At 39.1% G+C, this 27,127-nt stretch overlaps 1 protein-coding gene and 1 long non-coding RNA gene across 16 annotated transcripts in view; one reads left to right on the forward strand and one right to left on the reverse strand.

Annotated features, from left to right (window-relative positions):
• Positions 1 to 27,127, forward strand: part of PRDM6 (PR/SET domain 6) — a 130,022-nt gene that overhangs the window by 81,081 nt on the left and 21,814 nt on the right. For 12 of the 15 annotated variants that reach the window (XM_080972685.1, XM_080972687.1, XM_080972688.1 and 9 more), the window contains 4 exons: positions 6,459 to 6,605; positions 11,807 to 11,934; positions 17,332 to 17,456; positions 21,814 to 22,156. In XM_080972685.1, coding sequence (XP_080828811.1) covers positions 6,459 to 6,605; positions 11,807 to 11,934; positions 17,332 to 17,456; positions 21,814 to 22,156 — 743 coding nt within the window. Of the gene's footprint in view, positions 1 to 6,458; positions 6,606 to 11,806; positions 11,935 to 17,331; positions 17,457 to 18,528; positions 19,661 to 21,813; positions 22,157 to 27,127 lie in introns of those variants that run through there. The other 3 variants (XM_080972693.1, XM_080972695.1, XM_080972697.1) reach the window with 2 other exon arrangements.
• The window catches only part of LOC308458549, a 436,164-nt gene continuing 427,630 nt past the window's right edge, over positions 18,594 to 27,127 (reverse strand). Inside the window, exons 2-3 of the long non-coding RNA XR_013977546.1 lie at positions 20,031 to 21,272; positions 18,594 to 18,714 (exon numbers count right to left, since the gene is read on the reverse strand). This is a non-coding gene — a long non-coding RNA (uncharacterized lncRNA). The remainder of the gene's footprint in view (positions 18,715 to 20,030; positions 21,273 to 27,127) is intronic.

Genomic DNA, 27,127 nt, shown 5'->3' on the forward strand with positions numbered 1-27,127 from the left:
GTGGGAGTCTTTTAACAGATAAAAGGAAGCACTTATCCACACAGGGTGACTGAAATTTGTTCCTGAAGATGGCCACCACCAGCTTAGTTTTAAAGGGAATCAGACAAATTATTCCTGCATTGCAGGGGGTTGAACTCGATGAGCCTTGGGGTACCTTCCAGCTCTACAGTTGTATAAAATTCATGGAGGATAAAGTGACCAGTGACTACCAATCATGATGGTTATACTAACTCCAGCATCAGAGATTGTATAGCTCCAAATACCAGTTGTCAAATATCCAGGCCACCCCTGATTCCATTTTGGTTTTTTGCATTGTATTAGAAGAATGAGTACGAGGGAATTTATTCCGAATTGTTCTCATTACTCTTAAGATAAATTACAGGACAGAAATAAAGTGAATATCTCATGGCCTATGTAGCAGTGATCAATATGAGTAAACCTCAAAGCAAGAGGGAAGAGAGACAAATAAAGCTGAAAAAGAAATTGGAACCTGTTGTGTCTTCTTCACCTCAATAGATGGGAAAACACTGTAATGATGTGGCCTATCCTTAATTTACAGTATACACAACTTGTGACAGGAGTTTTTATAACTCTAAAAATTGCACTTAATAAATATGAGAAGATACAGGTTTTCTTGATTACTTAAACCTAAATGTTTACTCAAGCTTTCATGAGAAGTTCATCTTAATTTAAACAGAACTGGGTCCTGCTGAACTAGAGCCATTTTTTTGATGTGGACTCAAGTGCACATGAAACAGTCTTAATAACATCCAAACGCGTTTCATTTGTAAACGAAGTCTGCACAGGCTTCACTTTGTGGTTAGGGTACTGTAATCAGAACTAAAGTGTAGTTCATTTTTCTTAGGTAGATTTTTTTTTAAACTCCTTATATTTCATTTCATGTAACGTGAAATGTTCAAAACAGTTTCTGGTTTAGATATTTTCTAACAGCCTAACACACGCATTCACACAAGAGGAACATGTGTAAATATTTGTAGTACAGTCCATGGATATAAAAAGTATTACTTGTATTTTCCTTTTTGTGTTGATGTTATATAGTGATGTTGGACACATTGTGGGCATCATTGCTGAGAAGAAGGGAAAAAGATAGATTTGAAACACAGCCTGAAAGGTGGCACTTAGCCAGGATACTGAAAAATGGCAAACATGTCACATTTTAACAGCTGGATGCAGAAATATTTCTCTTTAATTTGGACGGATAACATTTTTTTCACAGTAGGGCACTCTCAAAAGACTACAAGATCAAAGAGGGTGGGTCTCACCAGTCAAACATCATCTGGTTCCAGGATGGAGCAAAATGAATGAACTGTCAGACCTTTTTTCCTGGTGTATACACTTTGGCCAAGTAAAAAGTAAAATGTTTAGTGACTTATTCTAATCACAGACCAAATTCTAAAAATGGAAAGTGAATCTCCCAAAGTCTTACTCTGATGTCTGAAGAAGACTCTGGATTGATTGATGGTTTACATTGTATTGATGCCCTCTGCCACTTTTAGATTAGATAGGCCAATTGTTGAAAAACTCCTGCAGTTTGAGGACTCCTGCAGTTTGAGCATGGACTAATCTAACATTCTGCAGAAAAAAACAAAATCACCAGTCTTTATAAACTTTGCATGATGCTTAGCAATATGTAACCTAAATATATATTGATAAGGGATGGAGGGCGGGAAATCCTTTCATAGGTAAACATCACTAAGGGAATATGAACTTCTTTTTTAATGACAACTTTGGTTCTAAAAAAACCCAGGAAGCATATTTAAGGGTTAGCTGTATATGGAAACATTAGCACGCTGATTTTCTAGTCCTAAAATCTAATGAATGTGAACTGTTGAAACACTATGGCCATTTATCAGTATGAAAACATGGCTCTAGCTTTTACAATCATTACTCATTTGTTTTATGGAGAATCTCAAGCATAGTTTGTCATACACTTTATTACTTGAACTTTTAATCATCAACTGGGGAACTTGGCATTTCACCCATTTCAAAATACTCAAAATGGTTTTTTTTATGTGTTTCATTTTGGAACACTTGCATGAAGAAAGAAATATAATTCAGTTCGTTGATGACTTAGCTGTTGATGCAGTGATACAATTAGGTAATTTTAGCTTCTTGAACTTCTAAATTCAAAGTGTGGTGAGCCAACTGTTCTGTGTTTGGAGGCCCTCCAATTCATTCTGGACTTCTCTCCCAAAGTTCTGTCTTGATGGAACACTGCTTGGATGACTAGAAATATGAATACTCCCTTCAAAATTATTGCCTAAAAGAGGCTTAAAATATTGAGTGATATCCAATGTTTGTTAGAGTTGTGGGCATCTATCTGTCTTGAGAGAAAATGGAAGAGTGCATCATTGGGGGATAAAGTCAATCTGTTGGAAGTTACAGTGCCTGCTGCGGCTGTGGTGCCCAATTCAGAAGAGACATGTTTGATTGCAGCTGGGTCAGATGAAGGTGTCCGATTTTGCTGCTACAGATGCACCATGATGTTTCTTCTCTCTGAGCTTCTCCCAGCGGTCATTTCTCCTCTGGTCACAGCTATGGATACATGGCCTGTCTGTCAGTTAGTTAGAGTAGACCCATTGAAAACAGTGGACTTAGTCCATTGGATGTCACCCATGAATTATTAGAGTAAAGCAAAAGAAATCTAGGCTTCACTAGTCTGAATACTTCATAAGCCAAATAATATCATTTAAGATTTCAGATTAAATTATTTCATGATGTAGTGTATTCTGGAAGAGTTCAGAAAGTCTGTGCAGAAAATCTGCAGGCTGCTCATAGTTGACAGTAGTCCCCATTTGAGTGCTTTGGACTTGTGTGTGAACCCTAAGATGTTCTCAAATAGAGATCCATTTGTTTGATCTGGTATCTCTGTATGCAGACTGTGTATGAGCTGCTGAAATTTGCATGATGATCCTAGCTTGAATAAGCTCTACAACAATGTAGGCTCCGAATGAAAGGGTCAGTACACACCAGTGTATTGCATTGTAGTGCTTATAAACATGAGCTATTGGGTGGAAAGTTCTCAAGTCTGAAATTTCTGGGATGTCACAGGCAAGCTTCTTTCATCTTAGTCCACCTACTGCACCACAGTAATAAATACTGTTGGCTTAATTTTATTGTTAACTGTGTTATTATTTTATTGTTTAACTGTTTTAATACATTTTGAGCACTATGTAAATGTTGAGTATTACTATTATAGTAGCAATAATGCAAACTTCTGATCAAGTTAAAGGCTCACCTTTCCCAGTGATAGGTTGGTGGCAAAGGGAAGCCGAGCCACTCAGTCTCCATGTACTCCTAAAATGGCACTAGGGGATGAGTTGGGCTTCAAGGAAGTGCTTCCTTTGAGGCTGAACAAAACTGGTGAACTGATAAAGGGACCAAGCGTAGGTGAGCATGCTCTGATTAACTCTGTCCTCCTCCAGTCAGATGAGGTTTGTAGTAGTCATAGGGGAAGCATATTTCCCAGCAGCGGAAGGGCAAGATGGAGGCACAAACATGTCACATGTGCAATGAATCAGAATCAGTGTTAACCACAGCTAGCTCACAACTGTGTCAGAAGTCGTAAATTTTCCTCAGGAGGTTTACAACTGCTACCCTCTTTGTATTGAAACGTCTTAGACAGGAGGTGCCTCAGGAAATACAAGTTATCTTTGAGCCAAAGTGGAAGCAACTGAGGGCTGGAATTCCTTCTTCACCATAGGTGAACCTTGTCCTAGAGCCAGTGTGGTGGAGTGGTTAAGAGCAGTAGACTCGTAATCTGGTGAACCGGGTTCGCGTCGCCGCTCCTCCACATGCAGCTGCTGGGTGACCTTGGGCTAGTCACACTTCTCTGAAGTCTCTCCGCCCCACTCACCTCACAGAGTGTTTGTTGTGGGGGAGGAAGGGAAAGGAGAATGTTAGCCGCTTTGAGACTCCTTCGGGTAGTGATAAAGCGGGATATCAAATCCAAACTCTTCTTCTCTTCCTTGGCCTTTGTTTAAGTATTCCTCATGTGGAGCCAACAACCCTTGGACTGTCAAGCACTCCCCTGCCGTGTAAAAGTAAAATAAAAGTGCTCATGTAGTCTTTAAGGGTCCCCGCCCTCTCCTCATCCCTACCTGAAGACACACAGCAGTGCCTCACTTTTGAGTTCCCAGGATTCTTTGGGGAATCCATCTGCTTTAAATGTATGGTGTGTCTGCAGTCAGCTGTATATTTCATACTTACAAGCAGAGAATGCATGGGCCACTTCAAAAAACAATTGTTTTTCAGAGTCTTGAAATCTTGAATTTGGAAGGGGCAGAGTGATGAGCTACAAATTTGGAAGGAAGAAGCACGGAAGAGCTTACTGTCCAGGAGAAGGGAATCTTTCTATAGTCTGGCTGGTGGCACTACCTTTGGGGGCACAGCTTTGACACCTGTGGTTGAACCTGTTCAACCCTTTACATATGGAAAATTATCAGTTGGCACCTTCCAAGTATCAAAGAAGGTGTGAATTAAATGTTGCTTTGTTTTCCTTCTGGTTTACAGATCAGTTTGGAGGGAGGTTTCTGTCTCTGTATGGGGAGGAAAGAGTGCCTGTATTGTGTACATGCTTAAGGCAAGAAGGAAGATGGGAGCAAACAGGGCATCTGACAGGAAAATGGAAATTCTTAAATAGGCAGGCTCTGAGGCCAAGACGTTTTCTGTACATCTCAGACTTTAGTGGGTTTGCGAATATATTTGTGGGGGGGGGGGTAGGGATGGGCATTTTGACAGTGGATCAGTCTTACTCTTCCTGATCTCTGGTTTGTAATCCTGCATGTCCACATCTGATCATGCAGTTTCTTCCTGACATCAATAGATTTTAAATGGTGTTTGTAGGTAGCATCTTCACATGTAGTATAGCAGTTGAAGGACAGGTAGAGAAGGGGCCCAGACATATAAATGTGTCCTAATTAAACCCAAATATGTACAGACTGGAGAGAAAAAATCAGATTATTATGTCTCTCTGCTGGAAGTCCTTGTCATTGGGAATTACTTGAGATACATTATTTGAAAAAAATCAGATGTAAGTAGTTATGGGATTTCTGAACCTCCTTGCTATTGCCGTTGGCATCAATCACTAGTGAGAATATTTGTAAGACTATCAGAGAAGGATTACTCAGTAAGAAGCTGTTAAATAACCTCTGTCCTGCTCTTTAAGAGATGCGCAGCAAAAGACTGCCATAGTTTCCCTCTTTTAAAAAGACTTAGTTGAAGTCAAGTCTGAAATCAGTTGTGTTTCTAATGAATGAATGTGTAATGAATTGGTATAGTATAACTTATTTGTGTCAGTAGAGAGTAGCTAATTATCAGATGCATGACTATGCTGAAATAAAGATGGAAAAATTTCAGTAAGAAACTGGTATTAAATCATTTCCTGATGCAAGGGCCGTGCTTATAAAAATATGCATGTGTTGTTGTTTTTAAAAGTTAGGGAGCTGACTTTGGCCTATTTGTCTTCCTGTTGTGATTCTACTTTTTTTAGAATCTCTGAACCATCCAGTTGTTAGCACTCTTCACACATTTGCTAAATATGTGGAGGGAAGGGAATGGGTTCATGCATGCTCTTCCTCTTCCTAATCTTTTATTCAGTGGATGATGTGAACAGGCTATCAAGCAGTTAGGAACCCTGCTTTTTCAGGTTCCTGCTAACTCAGAGCAAACCCTATATATTGCATGCAAATGTTGTACAAACATGCGCTAGTCTGCTGCCATGATCTCAGAGTCTCCAGTCTGCGTTACGTAGGCGGGGGGGGGGAGCCTTAGAGCCCTAGAGCAATGTGGCCCTCCAGGCCTCTCTGTCTGGCTCCAGCCACACCTCTTTTCCCAGGCCATACCCTCCACTACCCCTGCTTTGCACCCTGCTGGTGTGTTTTTGCCTGGCTGGAATGTGTGTTTGAACTCTGATAATGGCTCTTGCTTGCCTAGATAGAGTATTTAGACAGGTATGTGAGTGTGTGTAGAAACTAGCTTACAAAGGGGAGTAAAAATAGCTCAGTTGGTTAGAGCAGGATGCTGATAATGCCACGGTTTCAGGTTCGATCCCTGTATGGGGCAGTTGCATATTCCTGCATTGCAGGGGGTTGGGATAGATGATCCTCAGGGTCCCTTCAAACTCTACAGTTCTATGATTCTAAAGCTAAAATTCACATTAGTTAGCTCTGCTTATTTTTGCCTCTAGGCCTGTCCACAACTGGAAAGTGGCCCCCAGAAGGCTGGCTTCATATTAGAATAAGAACTTTTGAAATGCATTTTCTGGTAGCATTTGGTGTGCAACATTCTTGATATATTCTGGAACCTGCCTCTTCTACCAGGCTTCTCTTGGTAGTGTTACTGGATAGTTCATCTACTCTGTATCATCCTATTTTAGTATATTCAATTCACCTAGAGACAGTGAACTTAATTAATATTTTTTTCTATGTCGTGCACAGTTAACCTCTAGAACTCTCTTCAACAGCAGTAGCAATTGCCAATTGCTTAATGAAGTTCAAAAAAGCACTAGAAAATTTCTTAGACGACTGAAAGAATATCAACAGCTATTGCACAAGATGCTAAGGGCATCCATCGTAATACTTAAGGTGCTCCTAATACTATAATACTTTAAACAAAGTGACTTGTAACATACTACAGGGACTCTATTAACAGCCGATGTGGTTAAAACTTTCTGAAGCATCTGCATCTGGCCATTAGTGGAGACAGAATACTGGGCTAGATGGTCATTAGTTTGACCCAGAATAGCTGTATTTATATTCTCATTTAGTGTAGCTTAATATTTGCAGTGTGCACTGGCTTAGATAAATGAAAGTGGGAAACAGCTTCCACAAGGATGTAACTGCCTCATCATACTCCATCCAAGTACTCTTGTGACTGGTATGTAGGGTACATTACCATCTTCAAATAAATAAACTAAACTAGGAGCATCTTTCACTGCTCAGAGATTGGAATTACTGAGTCAGTGAACCACAAAGCCTGTTAAACCTATGGAAAAAGGAAAACATGCAGGTGCAACAACCTTGCATTTGTTAGCCATCAACTAAAGACAAAAGCAATTCCCACCAACAGATCCTATGGCTTGAGCAGGTTAGAAAATTCTGTAAATCCCTCACTGCCAGGTGTTTTTGTTGGTAGTAAGCCCCCAGAGAAGTTGTTTTGAGTGAGAGTAGGGCGGATCAGAGGAGGCCTAGTATCTGTGAGGCTCAAGCTCCTCCATTTCTCTGATAGATCCTAGAATCAGCTCTGTTAGGTATACCAGCCTGGAGCTGATATAGTTAATTGTCTCCACATTAAAGCAGATGAGAGGGAAAACAAAAACTTCCAAGATGAAGGAAAGACACCCTCCCTAAATCTTGGTGTAACCCAGCAGGGCTGTGGAATTGGCAGATCATGCATACACACACACCCCAATATAGGATTTCACAGTTAATCTTCAACTGAAAAAGTCAACTTATTGCCCAAACAGTGATGATTCAGGAGACTGATAATCCTTTCCTTGTGTGCCATTTCCCTGTCAACTTCCACCCCCAGTTCTGTTATCAGCCCCATTAGGAGGGGAAATCCAGGTACCTGCTTGGTTTATATCAGATAGGAGATGACACAGGGGTGGGAGAATTAAAAACCTCCTTCTCCATAGTAGCTTTACTGAGCAAACTAGCAGCTCCATAAAGCTGTTCAAAGTAAAGAAAAAGATGTGGAGAGATCTAATTGGATCTGTTTTGATCTCCATACTGGAAAGAATGGTTATGTGAATTCACTGTAAATTAAAAACAAAGCATTTCTGAAAAACAAACATTTGTAGTGGTTAGCAATTTGTTTTGGTTGGGGAGTTTCTGATATATACTCTGAAACTGTTGCCCCATTTGTTCCAGTTCAGCTGACAACCTGCAGCTCTTTGAGCTGTAATGGATCGGTCAGCTTACACAATCAAATTCATTTATGATTTTGAGATGATAACAAAATCCATTACATTTTATTTTCTAGTACAAAAGGTAAGAAATTAAGAGTGCAATTGCATGCAGAATTATAATAACATAGTTTGTTTTCTATTTATTAAAATTCTATACTGCCCTAAATCTGATGATCACAGACTGGTTTACAATATAAAAACGCAAAAACACATAACATGTAACAAAAAAAAAACCAACAGTAACCCCCCTCAGTTTCAAAGACCCTTTGCATTTTCCAAAAACAAAAAGCCCTTATAAAATTATCATTTTAGTATGATTTTTTTCTAATATATACACATTTTTTGGAATACAGTTTCCCCTAACCATGATTTTAAAAGTTTTTTCGCTAATATATACATTTTTGCACACACTTCCAGTACAAGCATTTTTGTGTTTATTGCTTGGTTGGAGAATAGCATTAAGTTCATCAACGGGGTTTTTGAAGAATAGCTGTGTTTTAGTTCATATATATTTTTCAAACAGTGAATTATGTAGGTTTGCACTAAAATCCGAATTGAACTGAATTTCTGTTCTATCCCTAGTTACAAGTGATTTCCTATTATAAAACTAAGTTCTCTAAATTTTCAAGTGGAATAGCATCTGATGTGCTCTAAGAAACGTTAAAGGATTATTCAGTATAAAAGACTTCTTCATTCCCACAATCCTCATCATTTCTGTCATTGTGGCCTGTCATGTTTACATAAAATAGTAATTAAAAATATTTTAAACATATTTTTTTAATGTTTGGAAATATTTGGAGTACACTATTAAGAACAGGTTTTACTTAGCAGCGTAGCAAAACTTTTAATATAGTTGGAACCCACAATATTTATTCAAAAAGCATTAAACCTTAAAAGTGTTGAAATTAAGTAGTCCAGTACTCATGAAAGCACCAGGCCTGTATTCAGTTGCACACAGTTAATTTAAAAGGGTTATAAGCACATGTAATTGGAGACAGAATTTAAGCCTAAGCATTTAAATTACATCTGTCAACCAATTACAGTTTGGTGTTTGCTTTTATTGTTAGTCCTTCGATATTTATGCATGATCTGATTAAAACAATTATACTAGCACTAGATTCTCTACAGAAATGAAAGGAGCATTTTCTGTGGATAAGCTGTGGTCCAATTCACATGTGATGTAGAAGTTCCATAACTGGATCTCTTTTTTAAAAATACTCCAAAAGAAGGCAATGGGTGCTTCGATGCGGTCAAAGCAATGGCACTGATTAAAGTGATATTCAATTTTTCCCTCCCTATACGAGTTTCCTGATTTACCAGTGCTTTGATCAAAAGTTGATAGATCTGTTGATGGATCTACCATGTCATGTGTGGTTTGGCTAAAGATTTATAATTTCTGGAAATTTTGAAGCCATGGGCGGGGGTGGGGAAGGAAATTCTGCCTTTTCCCTATCCTGGGGTTTCGGAGGTAAATGGAATTTTGGGGGAGAAATTGAAATACATCCCAAACTTATACTATTTGGCATGTTTAATTGACATATTTAAAGAGCACCCTGTTTCCTGAGAAATAAGACCTTACCCTGAGATTGAAAAAAACAAAACCCCAGACAGTTAGGAACACTGAAACAACTATGAGATATCTCATACATTTTATGTTGTTAAAGTAAGATAACTTAAGGTTTGATAAGAAATTACATATTGCATATATTTCTTTTCCCCCCTTACATAACAAGCATAGCACACATTATGAGAGAGTAAAAAGTATTTTATTCCAAAAGACCAAAATAATTCATAAGAGGGTTTTTTTCAGTATTTCCCAAAATTTTGAGTTTTTCCATTGGAAAAATGGGATAGGGGGAAATTGGGTCCTCTCCCAATTTGCCCCCGCCCCTGGGTCTTCACATCTCTTTGTCTCATATTGCTGGACTAAAACTCCTGCCATCCTGCCCATTGGCTAAGCTGGCCAGCTGGGGCTGATGTTAGTCCAAAAATGTGGAGGTCACAGGCTCCTCATCCCTGATTCATATGAGTATGAATTTAAGCTTTCTTACTGATGACACGATAATATTAAGCTACACAGAGCTGTGTAGTTTCATTTTGTTGAATGCTCTAGATATTTTTCAACTGAATATCAGGGGGCTTCACCATTGCTTTTTGAGTTAACTGTTGACCCAAAGGCACCACACGTAGCTTTTCAATGAACAGGCATGGTGTGGTCAGTTCTGAACAGGTTTGGGAGCTTTACTTTCTCTGATTTAAGGGATAAGTGCATTTTCAGCTTTTTCCAAACTGGAACAATGAGCCCTAAAGAATACTTTGGTTTTGTTTTTTTGTTTAGCTCTTCTGTTTCTAATTCCCTCGAGAACCAAAAGCACATGAAATAATCATGAGAGTCACAAAAAGAAAGTATTAAACATTCACAACCCTCATAAAGATTTGATTCTTTGACCTTGGTAAAAGAGCAAGGCTCAAAAGAAAAGGTGTTAGTTAAAAATATAGTAACCTTTAAACTGTGGTTCTCTTATCCCCATAAAGAATGTCTTATTTTTAAAAGTACACTTACTGTTAAATAGACTGTTCATTCTTCATTTGAAGAAAAATAAAGAAACCCCTGTATAGATGAAGGATCTAAAAATAGTTGTTTTTCATTCATTATAATTAACTTAGAAGTATGGATTTGCTCCCCACACACCACAATCTTGGGAACATGGTTTCAGTGTAATATCACATGTTTTGCATGCAGAAAATCCCAGCTTTAATCTCTGGGTTCTCTAGATAGAAGTAAAAAAGACTTTTGCCTGAAACTCTGGAAAGCTGATGCCGGTTGATGTGTAGATAGACTAATGGACTGGTTTGGTATAAGACAACTTCGTATGTTAGTAATGCTTAGTCCATCACAGAGGTATGTTGTTGTTTAGTCGTTTAGTCGTGTCCGACTCTTCGTGATTCCATGGACCAGAGCACGCCAGGCACCTGTGTCTTCCACTGCCTCCCGCAGTTTGGTCAAACTCATGCTGGTAGCTTCGAGAACACTATCCAACCATCTCGTCCTCTGTTGTCCCCTTCTCCTTGTGCCCTTCATCTTTCCCAACATCAGGGTCTTTTCCAGGGAGTCTTCTCTTCTCATGAGGTGGCCAAAGTATTGGAGCCTCAGCTTCACGATCTGTCCTTCCAGTGAGCACTCCTTTTGTCAAGTTGATTTCTACAGAATCATCCTTGGATGAGTATCTTTGCCACCAGATAGTCGGGCTGAAAACCCAGTATAGTATAGTATTCAGCATTTCCTGCACAGATTGACATTCGATTTTTAAGTTGTCTGTTTTATTTACATGTTCAATTAGGTTTGCAGTTCTGTACAAAATGGCAAACATTTCTCCCAGCATGGTTGTTCCTTACATTCCTTTCCCATTTAGCATTATGCAAATAACTTTTTTGGGAAATATTTGGTCAGTGAGAGGTTTTGGTGCAACAACAACAACAGAAGAATACTTGCTTAGAGAATGTTGATCCTTGTCCAGCCGTTCCACTGCAGTTCTTGCATCCAGATTTCTTGATGTTTGTTTATCTCACAGTTCATTATTTAAGGCTGGTCTGTCAAAGTAGGTTAAATATTCTTTGGGAAACATGGTTACCTCTTTGATATACCAACAGTCTGTTAAATATAGGAAAGATTGGCCTGATAAGAGAGACATGATAAACTTCCATCACTAAAAATATTTTGTTCTTTGTTCCGTTTGGGTTTCTAAAAGCATCAATAAGCTGTGAAATCTCATTGCTATAAATTTCTGGAACAGACGCACAGAAACACTGGCAAAGCAGTGAAAATGATTGCTGATGATTCATTCTAACTACTTGACCTTCTGACCTCTTTTACAGATATATGACCAAGATGGGACACTACAGCACTTTATTGATGGTGGGGAACCCAGTAAGTCAAGCTGGATGAGGTATATTCGATGTGCAAGGCACTGTGGGGAGCAGAACTTAACCGTAGTCCAGTACAGGTAAAGTGTGTTTCAGCTTATTCGCCGAATATCTGTTTATTTTGCTGTGATAAAAGCATTGCCAAAGAAATGTGTTGTAGAAAACTGTAAGGAGCTGAACTTACTGGGCTGGATCTAAACATGCCCTTTGAAAATGGGACGGCTTCCTCTGATGTAGCACAAGATGGTTTTGTGAGAATAGGCAATTGAATCCCAGTGATGAGCTTCTGTTTGTAGAACACATTACAATATCTACAACCACAAGGGTTTGTACAACATTTCAAAATGGGCACTTCTGCTAAGTTGTGCCAAGTCTTCTGCTGGTTCCATTTTGCAGAACAGTACCCCTGCAATAAATTTCTTCTTTTGGTATATCTCTGGCATATGTCCATTGTCCACTTTACATAAAAAGGTCTGGCCTGGTCTTATTTAGACAGAGGAATTCACATTTAAGCCACAAGCATAACAACATAAAATGACCTAAAGTTCATTTAATCTAACTTCCTGTTTCCCACTGCGGCCCACCATATATTTCTAGGAAGCCCATAAGCCTAAAGGCAACTGATTTGCTCCTCACTAACTCTCTCAGAAACTGGAGCTAGCATTTAGCTATCATGGCTAATCCTTACTAAAGGATTTGTACCCCCAAAATGTGTCTCATTCCCTTTTATAGTCCTTTGTAAGAGTAACTCCTTGCCATCAACTAACTGGCTTCACATAATATGCTTTTCCTACTTGCTTTCTCAAAATGAATATAGTGAAGTGGCAAGAAAACAACACGTGTGACTTCTGAGACACATGTGTTGCTGAGCTCTCTTATTGCAAACTGACACCACACCCTCCAGAGTGCTGTGGATGTTGGAGGACTGATACCTGCAATATATGTCCCTTCTGTACAGCTTTTAAAGGCATAGTACCACTCACCCGGCTGCCAAAGTTTACCTTGAAATCAGGAGCCAAAAGCCCAATTTTCCAAAAACAGTGCATGCTGCTTATTCATCTTTCAAATGCTACTACCACTTTGGTCTGAAAATATTGGAGCAGTCAACTTTATCCACAGATAATCAGATATTTTGTGGAATAGCACCTGCCTGCAAAGAAGACCAGAGTCTATAGTCAGCTAAGGAACCAACATGAGAAGTTGATTTGGGATATATAAGGTGACTATGAGCTCACATTTACAGTCAAAGCTGCTTATTAAATGTGCTGCGTAAATATAGGGGCTCTCAATGATAAATAACTGTTTGGCCCTACTGGACTTTTTAGCAGTATGAAGGAATGGCCAACTTGGAAACTGCTACATTAGCTTATTCTTTTAAAAAATAACCTCAAGCTTTAATCTTTTTTGTGTTATTTATTTTATTTTAAAAATCACATATGAAAAAGGGGGAAACATTGTAGTTTTTATAGTATACACCCAGTTTCATAACTAGATAATCATCAAATTATATTTCTTTGGGTTAACCATCAAAATAGACAAAAGCAGTTCAAAAGGGGGGGGGAAACACTTGTCAGTTTGTGTCACTAATCCAAGTGCAACAACAGAGACTCATATTTTTAAAAGAAGTCAACAACAATTGTTCTGAATGTCAGCAAAACAGTATTAAATTGGTAAATCAAAGAATTGTTTATGAGATCATAAAGAACACTTTGACTAGTAGTCAGTTTTTTTTCCTGTCATGAGCATTTATGTAAAGTCTTCATACTTAGATTTTGCCCTGATGCAGATTTGAAGGCCTGTATATGTTTATCCACGAGGCCTGTATATGCTCATCCATGTGACACTTCTACCTACCAAAAATGATGCATGTGTTGTCCTTTCCATTGAAGGAACCACAGATAGCCCTTGCAGACAAGGGAGGTATTTACATCCATTTACACCACTATGTCTGCAGCAAATCACTGGATCACTATGTGTGTGCATATTTGCGTACATGCAGATTAAAATCTCAAGCAAAATGAGACCATGAGAAAGTCATTACACATCTGTCAATATTAAGTGGATTTTACAATTCTCCTTTCATGATGGAGCTGTTCCTTAGAGTTCCCTCTGTTGATCTGTTTTCGATTACTTTAGATCTTTTAAAAATGAACTACAAAAACACAATTAAAAAAACAACAATTGGCATCTATCACCAGGGACCATGTCCAAGTGTAAGAAAATAGAAAAGTTGGACACTGAAAAACCGTCTTAATTTTTTATTGTGCATGGACGTCTTCCTCACTGAAAGTCAGCTGTTTCAAATTCATTCTGTTATGATTTGTAATATCTAAATGGAATTTTCTTCAAAGCACTCTTGATTGATTGACCCTTAGCTGAACGTTTTGTTTTTATTTTGAAGCTGACAATAATGTTTGTTGGCATGTGTTCTGCTTCAACTGCGTTGGGACGCCACAAAGCTATCTTTATGAGTCATCCAACCACAATACTAAATACATGTCAGCAAAGGAAATATTATCCGAAAGAGGAAAAATCCCTTTGATGTACTTCAGCATGCAGAGATTTCTGCAAGTTTTGGAAGCTCTATATGCTTGTAAGGAATCGTGTATGCTTACACTCCCCCCCCCCCCTTTTTTTTGGCCTACTCCAAGCCTTAGAGACCACCCATTGCTTGAAAACAGTTCAGCTCTTTCAGCAGCAAAGTGTGTCATTGGGTTTTAGCACATTCATTTGCTGGGCTGCTATGTTTATGTTAGGTGAAGCCAAACAGAGAGATGAAAAGTTACAAGGGTGAAGTACAAAGTAGACTCATTTTTATTTTTTTTTAAAGTCAGGAGATGCGGGTGATTTATAGCACTGCCCTGATTTTGATTTTTATGTAATGGTGGAAAGAATTAATAAAATGTACAGCTTGGGTGGAAATAGATGGAGGGGTAGGGAGAGAGGGCAGGAAAGAGATGGAGGCAGGAGTTTTTGTCAGATATTCATAGAATGTTGGGAAAAAGCATTATGCTTAGCCAGCAGTGCCCTCCTGAGACAGGGTGGCAGTAAGCGAGGAAAATAACAAGATAAATGAAATTTTTGCAGCTGCTTGTAAAATATTGAGAATCTGCACTTTTTTATTGATCTTTATGATCCTGTTGCCAAGAGCCACTTTGCGGTGACAAAATATGTTGACAAGTGCATATCTCACTGCCATGAAAAATGTGGTTAAGGATTCTCCTTATGTCGGCAGTGTTATACAAGAAACAAATTGCACCGCTACAGCCAATTCTTTATAGAGAGGCTAAATTTAAGGCCTACCAACCCTGCACACTTTTATCTCAAACTTCAGGCTAATATTTGTAGCAATTCTTCATTGCAGAAATCAGTGGAGATTCAACTTTTTTAAAAGTCCATTTATGTCTCCACACTTTACACAAGATAATGTAAAAAATTGTCATTTCTTACTACAATGACTGTATAATTCTGGTAGGCAATATTTCAGCCAAAATGGAAAGCTTGTCTTGTATTTATTGAATTACTATCCATCTCATATAAGTATGTTTTACTTTACTATAACTGGCTTCAGCGACAGCCACTCCACAGTTATTTTTATTTTTATTATTTTATCTCCTAAAAGCCTGGTCTCACATTGGTTTTACCAGCATGTGGGGTTTCATATAATTGTTAACTGATTTTTATGTACCTGCTTAAACAAATTTTGAATCTCAGCTCCATGATAAGATATTAGCTAAACAAAAATATGGATTTACTGGTGAATAGGTAAATGGGTAACTGTTACTACAACCATGGGTTTAGTGGTGAGCCATGCTTAAGCCAAGTACAGACATTAGGTGGTAATGCTAGGGAAATATACCCAGGAATAAGCCCCACTGAAATCAGTGGGAATTTCTTCTTAGTAAATATAGATAGGATTGTACTGCATGTACTTTCATTGTGTCTATTATTTTTTACGAAGCTGTATCAAAAGCAAAATAAGATTCCTAGATTTTTTTCCTTCTTTGGACTTAGTTGGTTGTCATTTATGTTCATCCAATATTTGTGATTCTTATGAAATAGCAATGCTTCCCCTATTCATACTCTAGGGGTTGGGTGGGGAGAGATATGTTCCTTCATTCTTTTATTTACAATATTTCTATACCACCTTTCATCGAAAGATCTTAGGGCATGGGACAGTAAATCTTCAATAAAGAACAATAAATGCCAATAAAAAACAGAGTACATAAACCAGCAGTAAAACAGTCAGCCGTAATAAAATCAGTCACAGTTTCCAAACACCTATCTAAAAATAACATCAGCATAGATGCCTGTTGAATTTTGGGGCAGAAGGAACTCCAAAGCTGGGGCGTCACCAAGGAGAAGGCCTGACCCAGTGTAACTGCATATTAATTTATTAAAGTTATATACCACCTTTCAAACTTAAAAGGTTCATAAAAATTCACAGTAACCACAAATATCACAAAAGGATGCAATCCTATGCATACTTACAGAAAAGAAAGTTATTGAAGTAAGCCCCACTTTGGAGCTTACTTTGAGGAAACATTCCTAGAGTGGACTTCCATTTTCTATAGAAATGTATGTTCATATTCAGCAGAGGTTAGCTAAACTTTGAGAAATGTATTTCTGTTCTAGGATAAAAGCAGTGTAAAGAAATGTCAAGGTTATTAGTAACATTTTTATTTTAGATCTAAATCATTTGTTTACTGTTTTAGGGACAAAGAAAACTAGCTTGTCTATGCCAGAAGTAGACTTCAGGCTTGTGGGATCTACTTTAGATTTGGGGTTCTTTTTTAGGGGTGTTGGTGTTGGTTTTATTATCAGAACCCCAAGGTCCCCCAGGCATTTAAACATTTCATGGAAATGTGAAATATTCTTCCATCATGGCAATCATTTTCTCTACAAGCCTATTTTAAGGATGCTATGCAAAAATTATATATTTGTATTCATCTACATATTCAGAGTTCAGATGGCTTTTGCTTTGAAATACAATGCACTTTGTTTTTATGCTTTACAAGGGCGCCACTTAGAATTCTTTCATCCATCTGTCCATTTATTCATTGTATTTGTGCATTGTCTTCTGACAAAAACAAACCAGGGCAACCTCTCTCTATGTAAAAATAAATACAAATACCATTAATACGTATATATTAGATTTTTTAAAAAATGGTTTATAGTAGCTACCTTCCACGCTTGTCACAGGCTAGCTGCTTATACCAGCTCTTTTCATACTCCTAGCTACAGTTAAAACAGCTTGTGCCTTTTCTCTTCTTCCCCTCAGGACAAGTTAGTTCTTCCTTAAGCAATCTTGAGATAGTAAGTGGGGTATAGAAGGGGCCAGCTATGCTAGAACCACTAGGATCTGTATGGAGGGCAGCTTTCACTAGACTTTTCTCTCTCTTCCACTGATGAGTGGATGCTCCTGAAGAATTATTGCCCAACCATTCATTCTTTCTCCCTTTGCTTGTTATGACCAGGTCAAATATATTCTACAGAGCTTGCATGGATATTCCCAGGGGCACAGAGTTGTTGGTCTGGTATAATGACAGCTACACATCTTTCTTTGGAATTCCGTTACAGTGCATTGCACAAGATGAGAACTGTAAGTATCTTATTTCATCTCCGTATACGTTGGTTTCACAGTTTGTTACTACAATTAGTTCTTTGTTCTCCTTAAAACATGTGCAGATTTAAATACGTGAACACTCAGTTTGCATTAAATTATTTTGAATTTTTCCAATTTAGAGATCCATTTTAAGACACTAAGAAAAAACTCTTGACTTGGTAGGGACAGAATTGAACTAAACATAGAATCCAGGAATGAAGCTTGGGCTGTTACTCAAAATGGCACTGCTCTGAAAACTGAAAAATGGAAAAGTAGTCTGTAGATTGAAATAATAGACAAAACAATTAAAGTGGCTACAGAAAAATGTTTTATGAAAATCTTTTGGAACCATGTTATGATGGATAATCCACATCAAGCAGAGTCCTTGAGTCCATAGCACAACGAAGGTTGTTAACCATCACCAGTTTCCCATGCCTTTGTTGAGAGCAGTGATCAGCAGAGGGTGCAGAATTTATGTCTTGGTCCAAAGTATACTAATTGCAGTATGACACATACTTCACCCTCCATATAACATTAAAATATATTACTTTCCCCCTGTATTTCATGCAGAGTTATCACTGTCAGCATCTTTAAACCTCCATCATATGATTAGATAATTCACAGAGAATTTTTTTAACTTTTGAAACTGCTTATGGACCCACCTGTAGCGCCGCTGCCCCTCAGAGGGTGAAACCCAGGCAGCAACAGGTGCAAAACAAAACAGACAGCACAATGCTGTAGGATTAAAATTGGCTACAACTTTTATTGCTTTCAGATATAGGTTGGCTTTGACTCACGCATTGGGTATATATCCATTTTCATCAGGCCTGTAAAATTCCATACTGTCAAAAACTTAATTGCTGGGTGTGGGATAACATGGTCACCAACGTGTTCCATTGCTCCACAACACTTACCTTCCAGAGGACATGATTAACACAGGCTGGTCCTTCCACACGCACAGCCACTGCTCACGTTGTAGGAGCTCTGACCTACAATGATGGTGATTGTTGGGGACTTTTTGTGTAGTCTCTTTACGTCAGAGACTAGGATAATGTTGACGCTCTTCCAGGTGGTTGGATCATTTTACCCAACTGCAGGACCACACATCAGGGGAGCTGCATCTTGCTATTTCATGCTCCAGCTTGGCCACGTTGGCCCACCCATGTCATCTTGGCCCTGGTCTGGAGACCCAGCTGTGCACTTGCGCAGACTTTTGCTCCTTGCCCACAAATCCAGGCATTCTTGGAAGGGGTACCTGAAAGAGAGGAGTTACATGGAAAGATTAAGTGAGGGTTATCCAGGGCAAATGTACCCTTTGTATGATTCGGAGTGCCACCTGCCTAATGCCTTTGTAAGTTCTGGCCTGAGACCCCATTCAAAGGCTGATGTGGCTGCCCCTATGTGATAAGGATGCCCTGTGGATTCTCCCAGGCTCCACCCCTCAGCTTGCTCCTGATAGACAAATTTGAACTTCGGGATTGTGGCCGGCCACCATGGTGAAGTCATTTTGCCCTCTGGGGGGAGGGCTGGCATCGCTGCCCACCTTCTGACTAGGTAAGTGCCATTGTGTGGCATATTGGGTGGTGTCTGTCTGCTGACAGTATACATCCATAACTAGACCAGGGATAAGACCAATTATTCATTCTGCCGCCTATAGCTCCCCTGCCCCAAATTGCTCTGAAGGATTGGGTGACACTCTGGAGCAGAATTAAGGGGGAAATGGAGGACTACAGGTGGCAAGGGGAATCACCAAAAATTGCCTTCCTATTCAGCTCATGGATGTCTTGGATATGACCTGTAAATTGATTGAAAGTGTAAGACCTGATCCAAATATATTTGTGTCTAGGAGCTGAAGCTCTAAGCTCCCTGTGTCAGGGCTAGCCCCCTGTTGTTGGATCAGGGTTCCATGCATAACTCTTAGATTATTAGTAGTCATGCCCTGCTGTAACTAAGCCTGAGCATAAGCAACTGAAACATGCAGTGCAGTGATGTATTCTTAATGGAAGGGCAAGCTATAACAAAACAACAACTTATTTCTTGTTCCTTGCCCATATGACTGGGTTGCCCCAGCCACTCTGTGCATCTTCCAACAAAATATAAAGGGACAAAACAGAACATCAAATAATAAAATCTTCCCAAAACCGTCCTGCCTTCAGCTGTCTACGAAAGGTCATATAATTGTTTCACTCTTTGACATCTGAAGGGAGATGCAACTTCCAAGAAGGCCCTCTGCATGGTTCCCTGTAACTTCACTTCTCAGAAGGAGAGAACCGCCCGAAGGCCCTTGGAGCTGGACCTCAGTGTCCGGGCTGAACCATGGGGGGTGGAGACGCTCCTTCCTGTATAGACGGCTCTATGTACATATAGGACAGATTGCCACCTATGTTCTGGCTAAGGAAGTGTGAAAAGAACATTGATATTATTTTACAGGAACTGATTTTATATCACTTCCCCCCTTTTGACAGATTACATTTGAAGGCACCGAGCGGATTAAGCCTGCCAAATTGTTGACAAACAGGGTTTTGTGGGGGAACTAAAAGAAATTAATTTACCTCCAGAATCCATTCTTACCTTCATCAGGCCAACTCAAACTCCAAAATCCATGTTAATTTCATATTTTGAAGCAGGGGAGAAGCAGGGGTTTGTCTCTTGTTCTTCCTTTCCTAAATAATTAAAATAATTAAGACATGGTCAATGTGTGTTCTTGCTTGTACATTTTCTTTACATATTTGCAGCTTCACTGGCCTTGTTATGCTGGCAGGTGATGTCATCCAGACAGGCGTTACAAAATGAGGCTGTCCTTAATGCTGCCTGAGAAGTGTTGAAGATTCCCGCCCCCCACTTTCAGGCAGAGCAGTGGACAATTTTTTAAACAAATAAGTGTTTTAATTTTTGGAAAAGAAACCCTTCCCTGCTCTGCTTTAACTAATAATAATAATAATAATAATAATAATAATAATAATAATAATTTATTAACCAGAGCTCTTCAGTGAGCAGCAAGTAGCCTCACTTCTTGCAAAGCCTGGAGTAGAGAAACATAGAGACACACAGAAAAAACAGTGACAGAGCAACACAAGGCTTTGTGGTGTCCATGATCCAACTTGACAGGATTTATTGACACTGTGGTTCAGGGAATAGTAAAATTACCCCAAATTGTTATTTGGCCATAGCAAAAAGTGGTTGCGCACCCCTAATATATGGCAATTAAAAAATGACAACTCTAAGAACAGCAGCAAACAGCCATAAAACTGGAGACTATCTCTGACTCCTGAGAAATCATTGATGCTATTCACTGTTCTCTATACCTTATACATTGTTCAAATGTGAAACTAAGTGCAATAACATTTTGTATGGAATAAATGATAGTGAATATAAATTTGCAAAAGAAGAAATAATGAAGGATGTAAGGGGTTTCCCCCCTCAAAGTAACTTTTCCTTTAAGCTAAATTTTAATGATCTTAGGGCCAAACTGGACCTCACATTATTTACACAATTGTTACCTGAGTGAATATTTCTTTAAGTAACAGCAGTCATGAAATAACCTGATCTGGACTGGGACAGCTTCCAAATGGAGGGACCTTTAACCCTTTGCCCCTGATGTGGTCCCAGTCTGAAACAACACCCTCGTGTACCTGCTACTTGCTTCCTGTTCTAGTAATGCAAAATTGAATCTCCCATCCGCTGTCAGGAAGTACAGTGCATTCGACACCTTAGAATTATGTCACCTCATTCAGCTGCATGAGTAGACCAGGCCTGAGATCATTACAGTGGTACCTTGGATCTCAAACACCTTGGTACTCAAACAACTTGGAACTCAAACACTGCAAACCTGGAAATAAGCCGAACATGCTCCATTTTGAGTGTTACACTGAGGTCTGTCTTTTTGCTATTTATTTTGCATTTTTGTGGCTTTTTTGTGACTGTGTGGAACCCAGTTCAGCTACTGTTTGATTGATTGTGTGACTGCAGTACATTGTTTATTGCTTTCATTTTATGGATCCATGGTCTCGTTAGATAGTAAAATTCATGGTAAATTGCTGTTTTAGGGGTTGTTTTTAAAAGTCTGGAATGGATTAATCCATTTTGCATTACTTTCTATGGAAAGCGCGCCTTGGTTTTGGAATGCTTTGGTTTTGGAACGGACTTCCGGAAACGGATTAAGTTTGAGAACCAAGGTACCACTGTACTAGGTTGGCCCATTTAATGTGCATCTTTAGTAATAAATGCTTGCTCTAGTCAATAGGCAGAAGGCAGATATTTCTTTAATGGTAACTCAAATTGTTTTGGTTTTTTCCCTATCTCTGAATACTTCGTTATAAGAAAAACTTTCTCTTCCCCCACCCTCTTCTCTTAGTGAATGTCCCTTCAACTGTAATGGAAGCCATGTCAAGACAAGATACCGTGCAGCCATTTAACAAAAGTAGCAAACTACCCTCTGCCACTCCACAGCGGTCCATTGTGTTTCCACAGACTCCGTGTAACAGGAATTTCTCTCTTCTGGATAAATCAGGCTCTATCGAATCAGGATTTAACCAGATCAGTGTAAAAAACCAGCGAGTCCTTGCGAGCCCTACATCAACAAGCCAACTAAATTCAGAGTTCAGTGACTGGCATCTTTGGAAATGTGGGCAATGCTTTAAGACTTTCACCCAACGGATCCTCTTACAGATGCATGTGTGCACACAGAACCCTGACAGGTAAAACATGGGCACTCTTTATTTCTATATCTTCTGATAGTAAGATCCATTTCTTTTTGCTTTATCAGGCTTTTAGCCTTTCCACCACCAGAGCATTATTAGAAGGAACCTGCACAATGCAATTCATCTGCTGCTGTACAAAACACATAGATAATGGTGGGCATAGCTTGGCTTTATTATTTGAAAAAAAACACACGGGGTACCTAAACACAGAGATAAGAGAAAATGACTAAGAATATAATCTTGGCTTGGTACATCTGTTAGAAAGGGGGAACAAAGTAGAAGGGAAATGTATGGATATCACAGAAGGAAAAAAGAGGTCAAGATAATTAAAAGTCATTCTGTCTCTGAAAGATAATATAACTTGCTGCTCAGCAGCTGTCATAGTCATCTCAGGGTTCACCTATAGTGTGCAATGTGTATGAACTTAATTAAGTACTAAGAGGTAATGAATTGGAATTTTTTGCTTAGTACTATTTTTCTTCGGAGCATGCAAAGCCATAAATCGTGCAAAGCTGTCAAAAGGAAATACCTACCCCACCAGTGATGTGGAGGAAAACAGATGCCACTTATTCAATAAACTAATATCCACACAGAAGAAAAATGTTGACTAGATACCTCAGAGTCAAAGTTGGTTTGAAAGTTTGTCAATACAGAATTTTATGGCCATGAACTGAGGATGAAATTTAGCTGAACAAGTGAATTAAAATTTCAGGTACTCTGACCAGTGCCCCAGTAGAGATAATGGAACTATTATTTATAAATCAAATCTGGTTTATTTGACAATCTTGATAGCTGGCAGCACAAAAGACGAAAATCAGATTAATTCAATAAAAAGACTGCTTCTGTTTTTGTCTTTTCCTTTAGCAGGAAAGAGATGCTTTAATAAAACAACTAACACTCCCGGAATAATCATTCAGGCTGCAATCCACGAAGTATTGCTGCTGCAGGATCTCAGTGATGAAAGCGGACATTAATGGACTAGAATGGAGCTCTGGAAGACATAAGAGTTGTGCCAAAACTCTTCATCCATGTTCACGGATAAACTCAGAGCTCTACTACAACATTTCGGGAACTGTGGAAAACATGTAACCCACTTTCATCACTCTGCATCCTCAGTACATTTCAATGCAAATTTCATGTTGGTCTTGTATCACAGTGGTGGGGCAGGTCTATTTTATTTTTTACTAAAACCCCAAGCTCCTTCAGCCAAGGCCAGGTGGAAAATAGTGGTTGAGCCACGCAGACTTACACTAAAAATTAAGGACTGGGGTTCAGCTCTAGCTTTGGTAACCACTACCAGAACTGGTAATTCATATCAGTAATCAGCATCAGAACTAAGCTCTTAAACATTTTCATGCAAAAATCTAGTCCTGGTTTTCTGCCAAGCATCCCTCCCCACCCCCAGTCTCTTATTGTTTTGGCATGGGGCAGGGGAGAAGCTTTATAGATGGGAGTTAGAAACCCTTGCAGATGACCCAGAGATCCTCAAATAGATCCCAAACTACTTTTTGTTCATCCCTGCTGTTGAATGGGGTTGCAGAGTAGACCCATTGAAATCTATGTGACAGATTAGTAATGGCTAACTTAAGTCAACTGATTTCAGTGGTTCTAAGCGTTATTAAGTTTGACAGCACACTACAAGTTGGATTCAATTTCACTGCGCTGAAAGATTCAAAATGCTAGAACACATCTAAAGGAATCCACAAAATTTCCAAAGATGAAAGATAGTAAGGTTTTAAGAGATGAAATGATGTCATATGTATTTCTCATCCTTTGGGGTTAATGTTGGTAGCTAGCAGGTTCCATTGTTGTTTACTGCTCTCATACTACAATTTAAAATGTACAATAGCGCTTCCTATATTTTCATGGCAAAAACTTGTAACAGCATTCTCACCGATAAATGTGCCAATAAAATGCAAGCTCTCAAAGTTCTCCAAACATTTAGAGGATCTTAATCACAAGAGCCCCATTAGTGCTCTTTAGCCTGAGGGTGAAAAACAAGGCTTGGTTTTCCGACTGAATCTGAATTAGAAAGATTTACTTAATTAAAATAATAAAAAAATCGAACCAAATTATCTAGCCTTGACATAGCACAGATTAATCATTGTGTTGGGCATAATCTGAAGTGACACGTGTACAAAAGTTCCTCTTCTGTGGAGGAACATTTTTTTGTGTGTGTGTACGTGGGGACTCCACACATACTGAACATCTTACCCTCCTGCTCTCATCATAGGGAGGAATGAGGAAACTCTGTGATTCTCATCGTTCACTGGCATTAGCTGCAATCTGGCACAGCTATTTATATTCTATTTCTGACCCCTCCAATGCAGATGCCATTTTGAAGCACTGGCTGGTGCTCTAGGTATGTGGGCGAGGTTTCAAATGAAAGTTCAAAGTCCTTCCATTTGCCAAAAATAAAATGGAACATATAGTAGGTAGGGAAATGGAGCGTCTGAAAAATCTGAATTGTGTGAAGATTATCAGAATTCTTAGCAGCTGGTAGTTATGTCACACTCACAACTCTGCATTTTTCAGGGTCATGATAGTGTGTATCATCTGTGATCAAGTGGAAGGATGTGCCCTGCAAAATTTCCCTTAGCCTTAAAGAGGGCTACGCTATCTGTTGCAGAGAGGTTGTGCCTTCTTTCAGTTAGATGCCTCCTCCACCCAACATATTGGTGCTAGGAATGCTTTTTTTGGGTACTTCCAGTGTTCCTCATGCATGCGTGTTTCTTGCTGTGCCCACCTGATGTCATTAAGAGAACAGCTGAGTGTAGACAGTATTGAACTAGATAATCCAGTAGTCTGACTTGGTAAAACAGCATACTGTGTTGTATCAGGAAACCTTGAGCTCCTCTCTTTCTGAGTGCCTCATTACCATTGCCTGTGTAATTATCACAATGCTGGTCTCTTGGGGAAAGGGAACAAGTAGGATGTAGCTGAGTCTTAGGTCCCATCTTTATTCTACACAGAAAGAAGGAATATAGGTAGTATTTTTCTCTCATGCTGCTTGGGGGAAAAACAGGATCTTAGCCACCTCCCTTTTGTGATATGTCATGTGCATAATTTCATGACTATACACTGTACTGTATGTATTTTTCGATTGAGTTAGTCTAGAGCACATAAATAAAGCATCTTTCCTGGATTCCCAGGAAGATCTTTGCTTTTTATGCGAAGTCTCTTATGGCAAAAGAAACGTAGTAGATTTTTAATAGGGCTGCTGCTTCTGTGCTAAAATTGGGGCTTCTGGAGCCACGGAGCTGAAACTAGATTTTGGGGCGGTTTGACAGTTTCTCCTCTATGGTAGGTCACAAGGCCTGAGTCAACACCTGTAGAATGATCCATGTTCATATAGACATGGTGTATCCTGACAATGTGATCAACTCTCAGTGGCACTATGAGGCCGTTGCCAAAGCCCAGAGAAACATGGCTGCTATCTCTACTACTCGGGAGTTAAATGTGGCTCTTGGTGACTTCTCTGACAACAAAAATGGCATCCTATTATCAATAGCCTTAGGCAGAGTCTCAAACACTAGCATAGATTTATAAAGTCTTGACCCCAACCCAGTGCCCAGTGATTCCTATTCACCAACATCACTACTGCCATGACTTATTACAGAGAAAGAACAGGTTGTGTCTTTTCCTCTTCTACTGTGGTAGCAGTGGTGAGGATTCATGGGCAACGGTATCTGATCCCTATTAGTACAAGCCTTGGTTGCTTTTGTCTATGCAATTCACTTAGTTGCACTGACTTAAGAATATTGTAAGTGACTACTGCATCTAGAGTTGAATAAAGAATCAATTTGAGTGACTTGGGGAGATGGAAAAGAAATTTGATTTAGTCAGCTTTTAAAGGCATCTCTACCTAATTCACATTTCCCCAAACACTGTGCAAATAGGAGTACAGCCATCCTTCAGAATTCACTCTTCTCCAAACTTTTGATGCATTCTTCAACTAAATAATGTATACAAAAATGCATACACTTAAGGGTAAGTATGCATAAAGGCATATATTAGTGAAAATAACATACAAATATGCATTATATTAGGGAGAATTGTTTGTATAAATATGTGTATTAAGCAATGTGTATATCAGTAAAATACTGATTCATTTTCATTAAGACTTTTTTAAAAAAGAACACTGATGCAGAAATGTGGAAAACTGAACCAAAGATTTGAAAAATTACAAACTGACTGAAACAAAAATTGACAGATTTGCCCATTCCTACTTGTGCCTTTATGAAAGCATCCAGGGCTTGTATTAAAATTATACAGGCAAGTTACAGAAGCCTTTGTACAGGGTGAGTCCTTGAAAAGAGAAGAAGAAGAAGAAGAAGAAGAAGAAGAAGAAGAAGAAGAAGAATTTGGATTTGATATCCTGCCTTTCACTCCCCTTCAGGAGTCTCAAAGCGGCTAACATTCTCCTTTCCCTTCCTCCCTCACAACAAACACTCTGTGAGGTGAGTGGGGCTGAGAGACTTCAAAGAAGTGTGACTGGCCCAAGGTCACCCAGCAGCTGCATCTGGAGGAGCGGAGACGCGAACCCGGTTCCCCAGATTACGAGACTACTGCTCTTAACCACTACACCACGCCGGGTCTCTGTATCCCGTGGATACAGAGTACACATGTTCCATGGGGCCTCTTTTCAAAGACTCACCCTGTACGTAGACAATTCACCCAGTGCCAAATTTTGGGAATTGGGTTTGCAGATGTTTGGCACTCACTCAAGAACCAAGGATATATAATCATAGAAATCCTCCACTGACTGTTGCCTATTTTCTGTATTCAAAAGTGCACAGATAGATGCAACGTACAAAAAGAACCGTTCACCTTTTAAAACTTATACTTTATACAACTATTTTGGATTTTTTGCTCCCATTTAACCTAAAATTCATCTATTTTGTCTATAAATCTTATTAATCTATTGCCAAGGATGATATGCAATATTGGTCATACTCAGAATAGACC

The sequence above is a fragment of the Podarcis pityusensis genome, assembly GCF_964106645.2.
Source record: "Podarcis pityusensis genome assembly, chromosome: 11".
NCBI lineage: Eukaryota > Metazoa > Chordata > Lepidosauria > Squamata > Lacertidae > Podarcis > Podarcis pityusensis.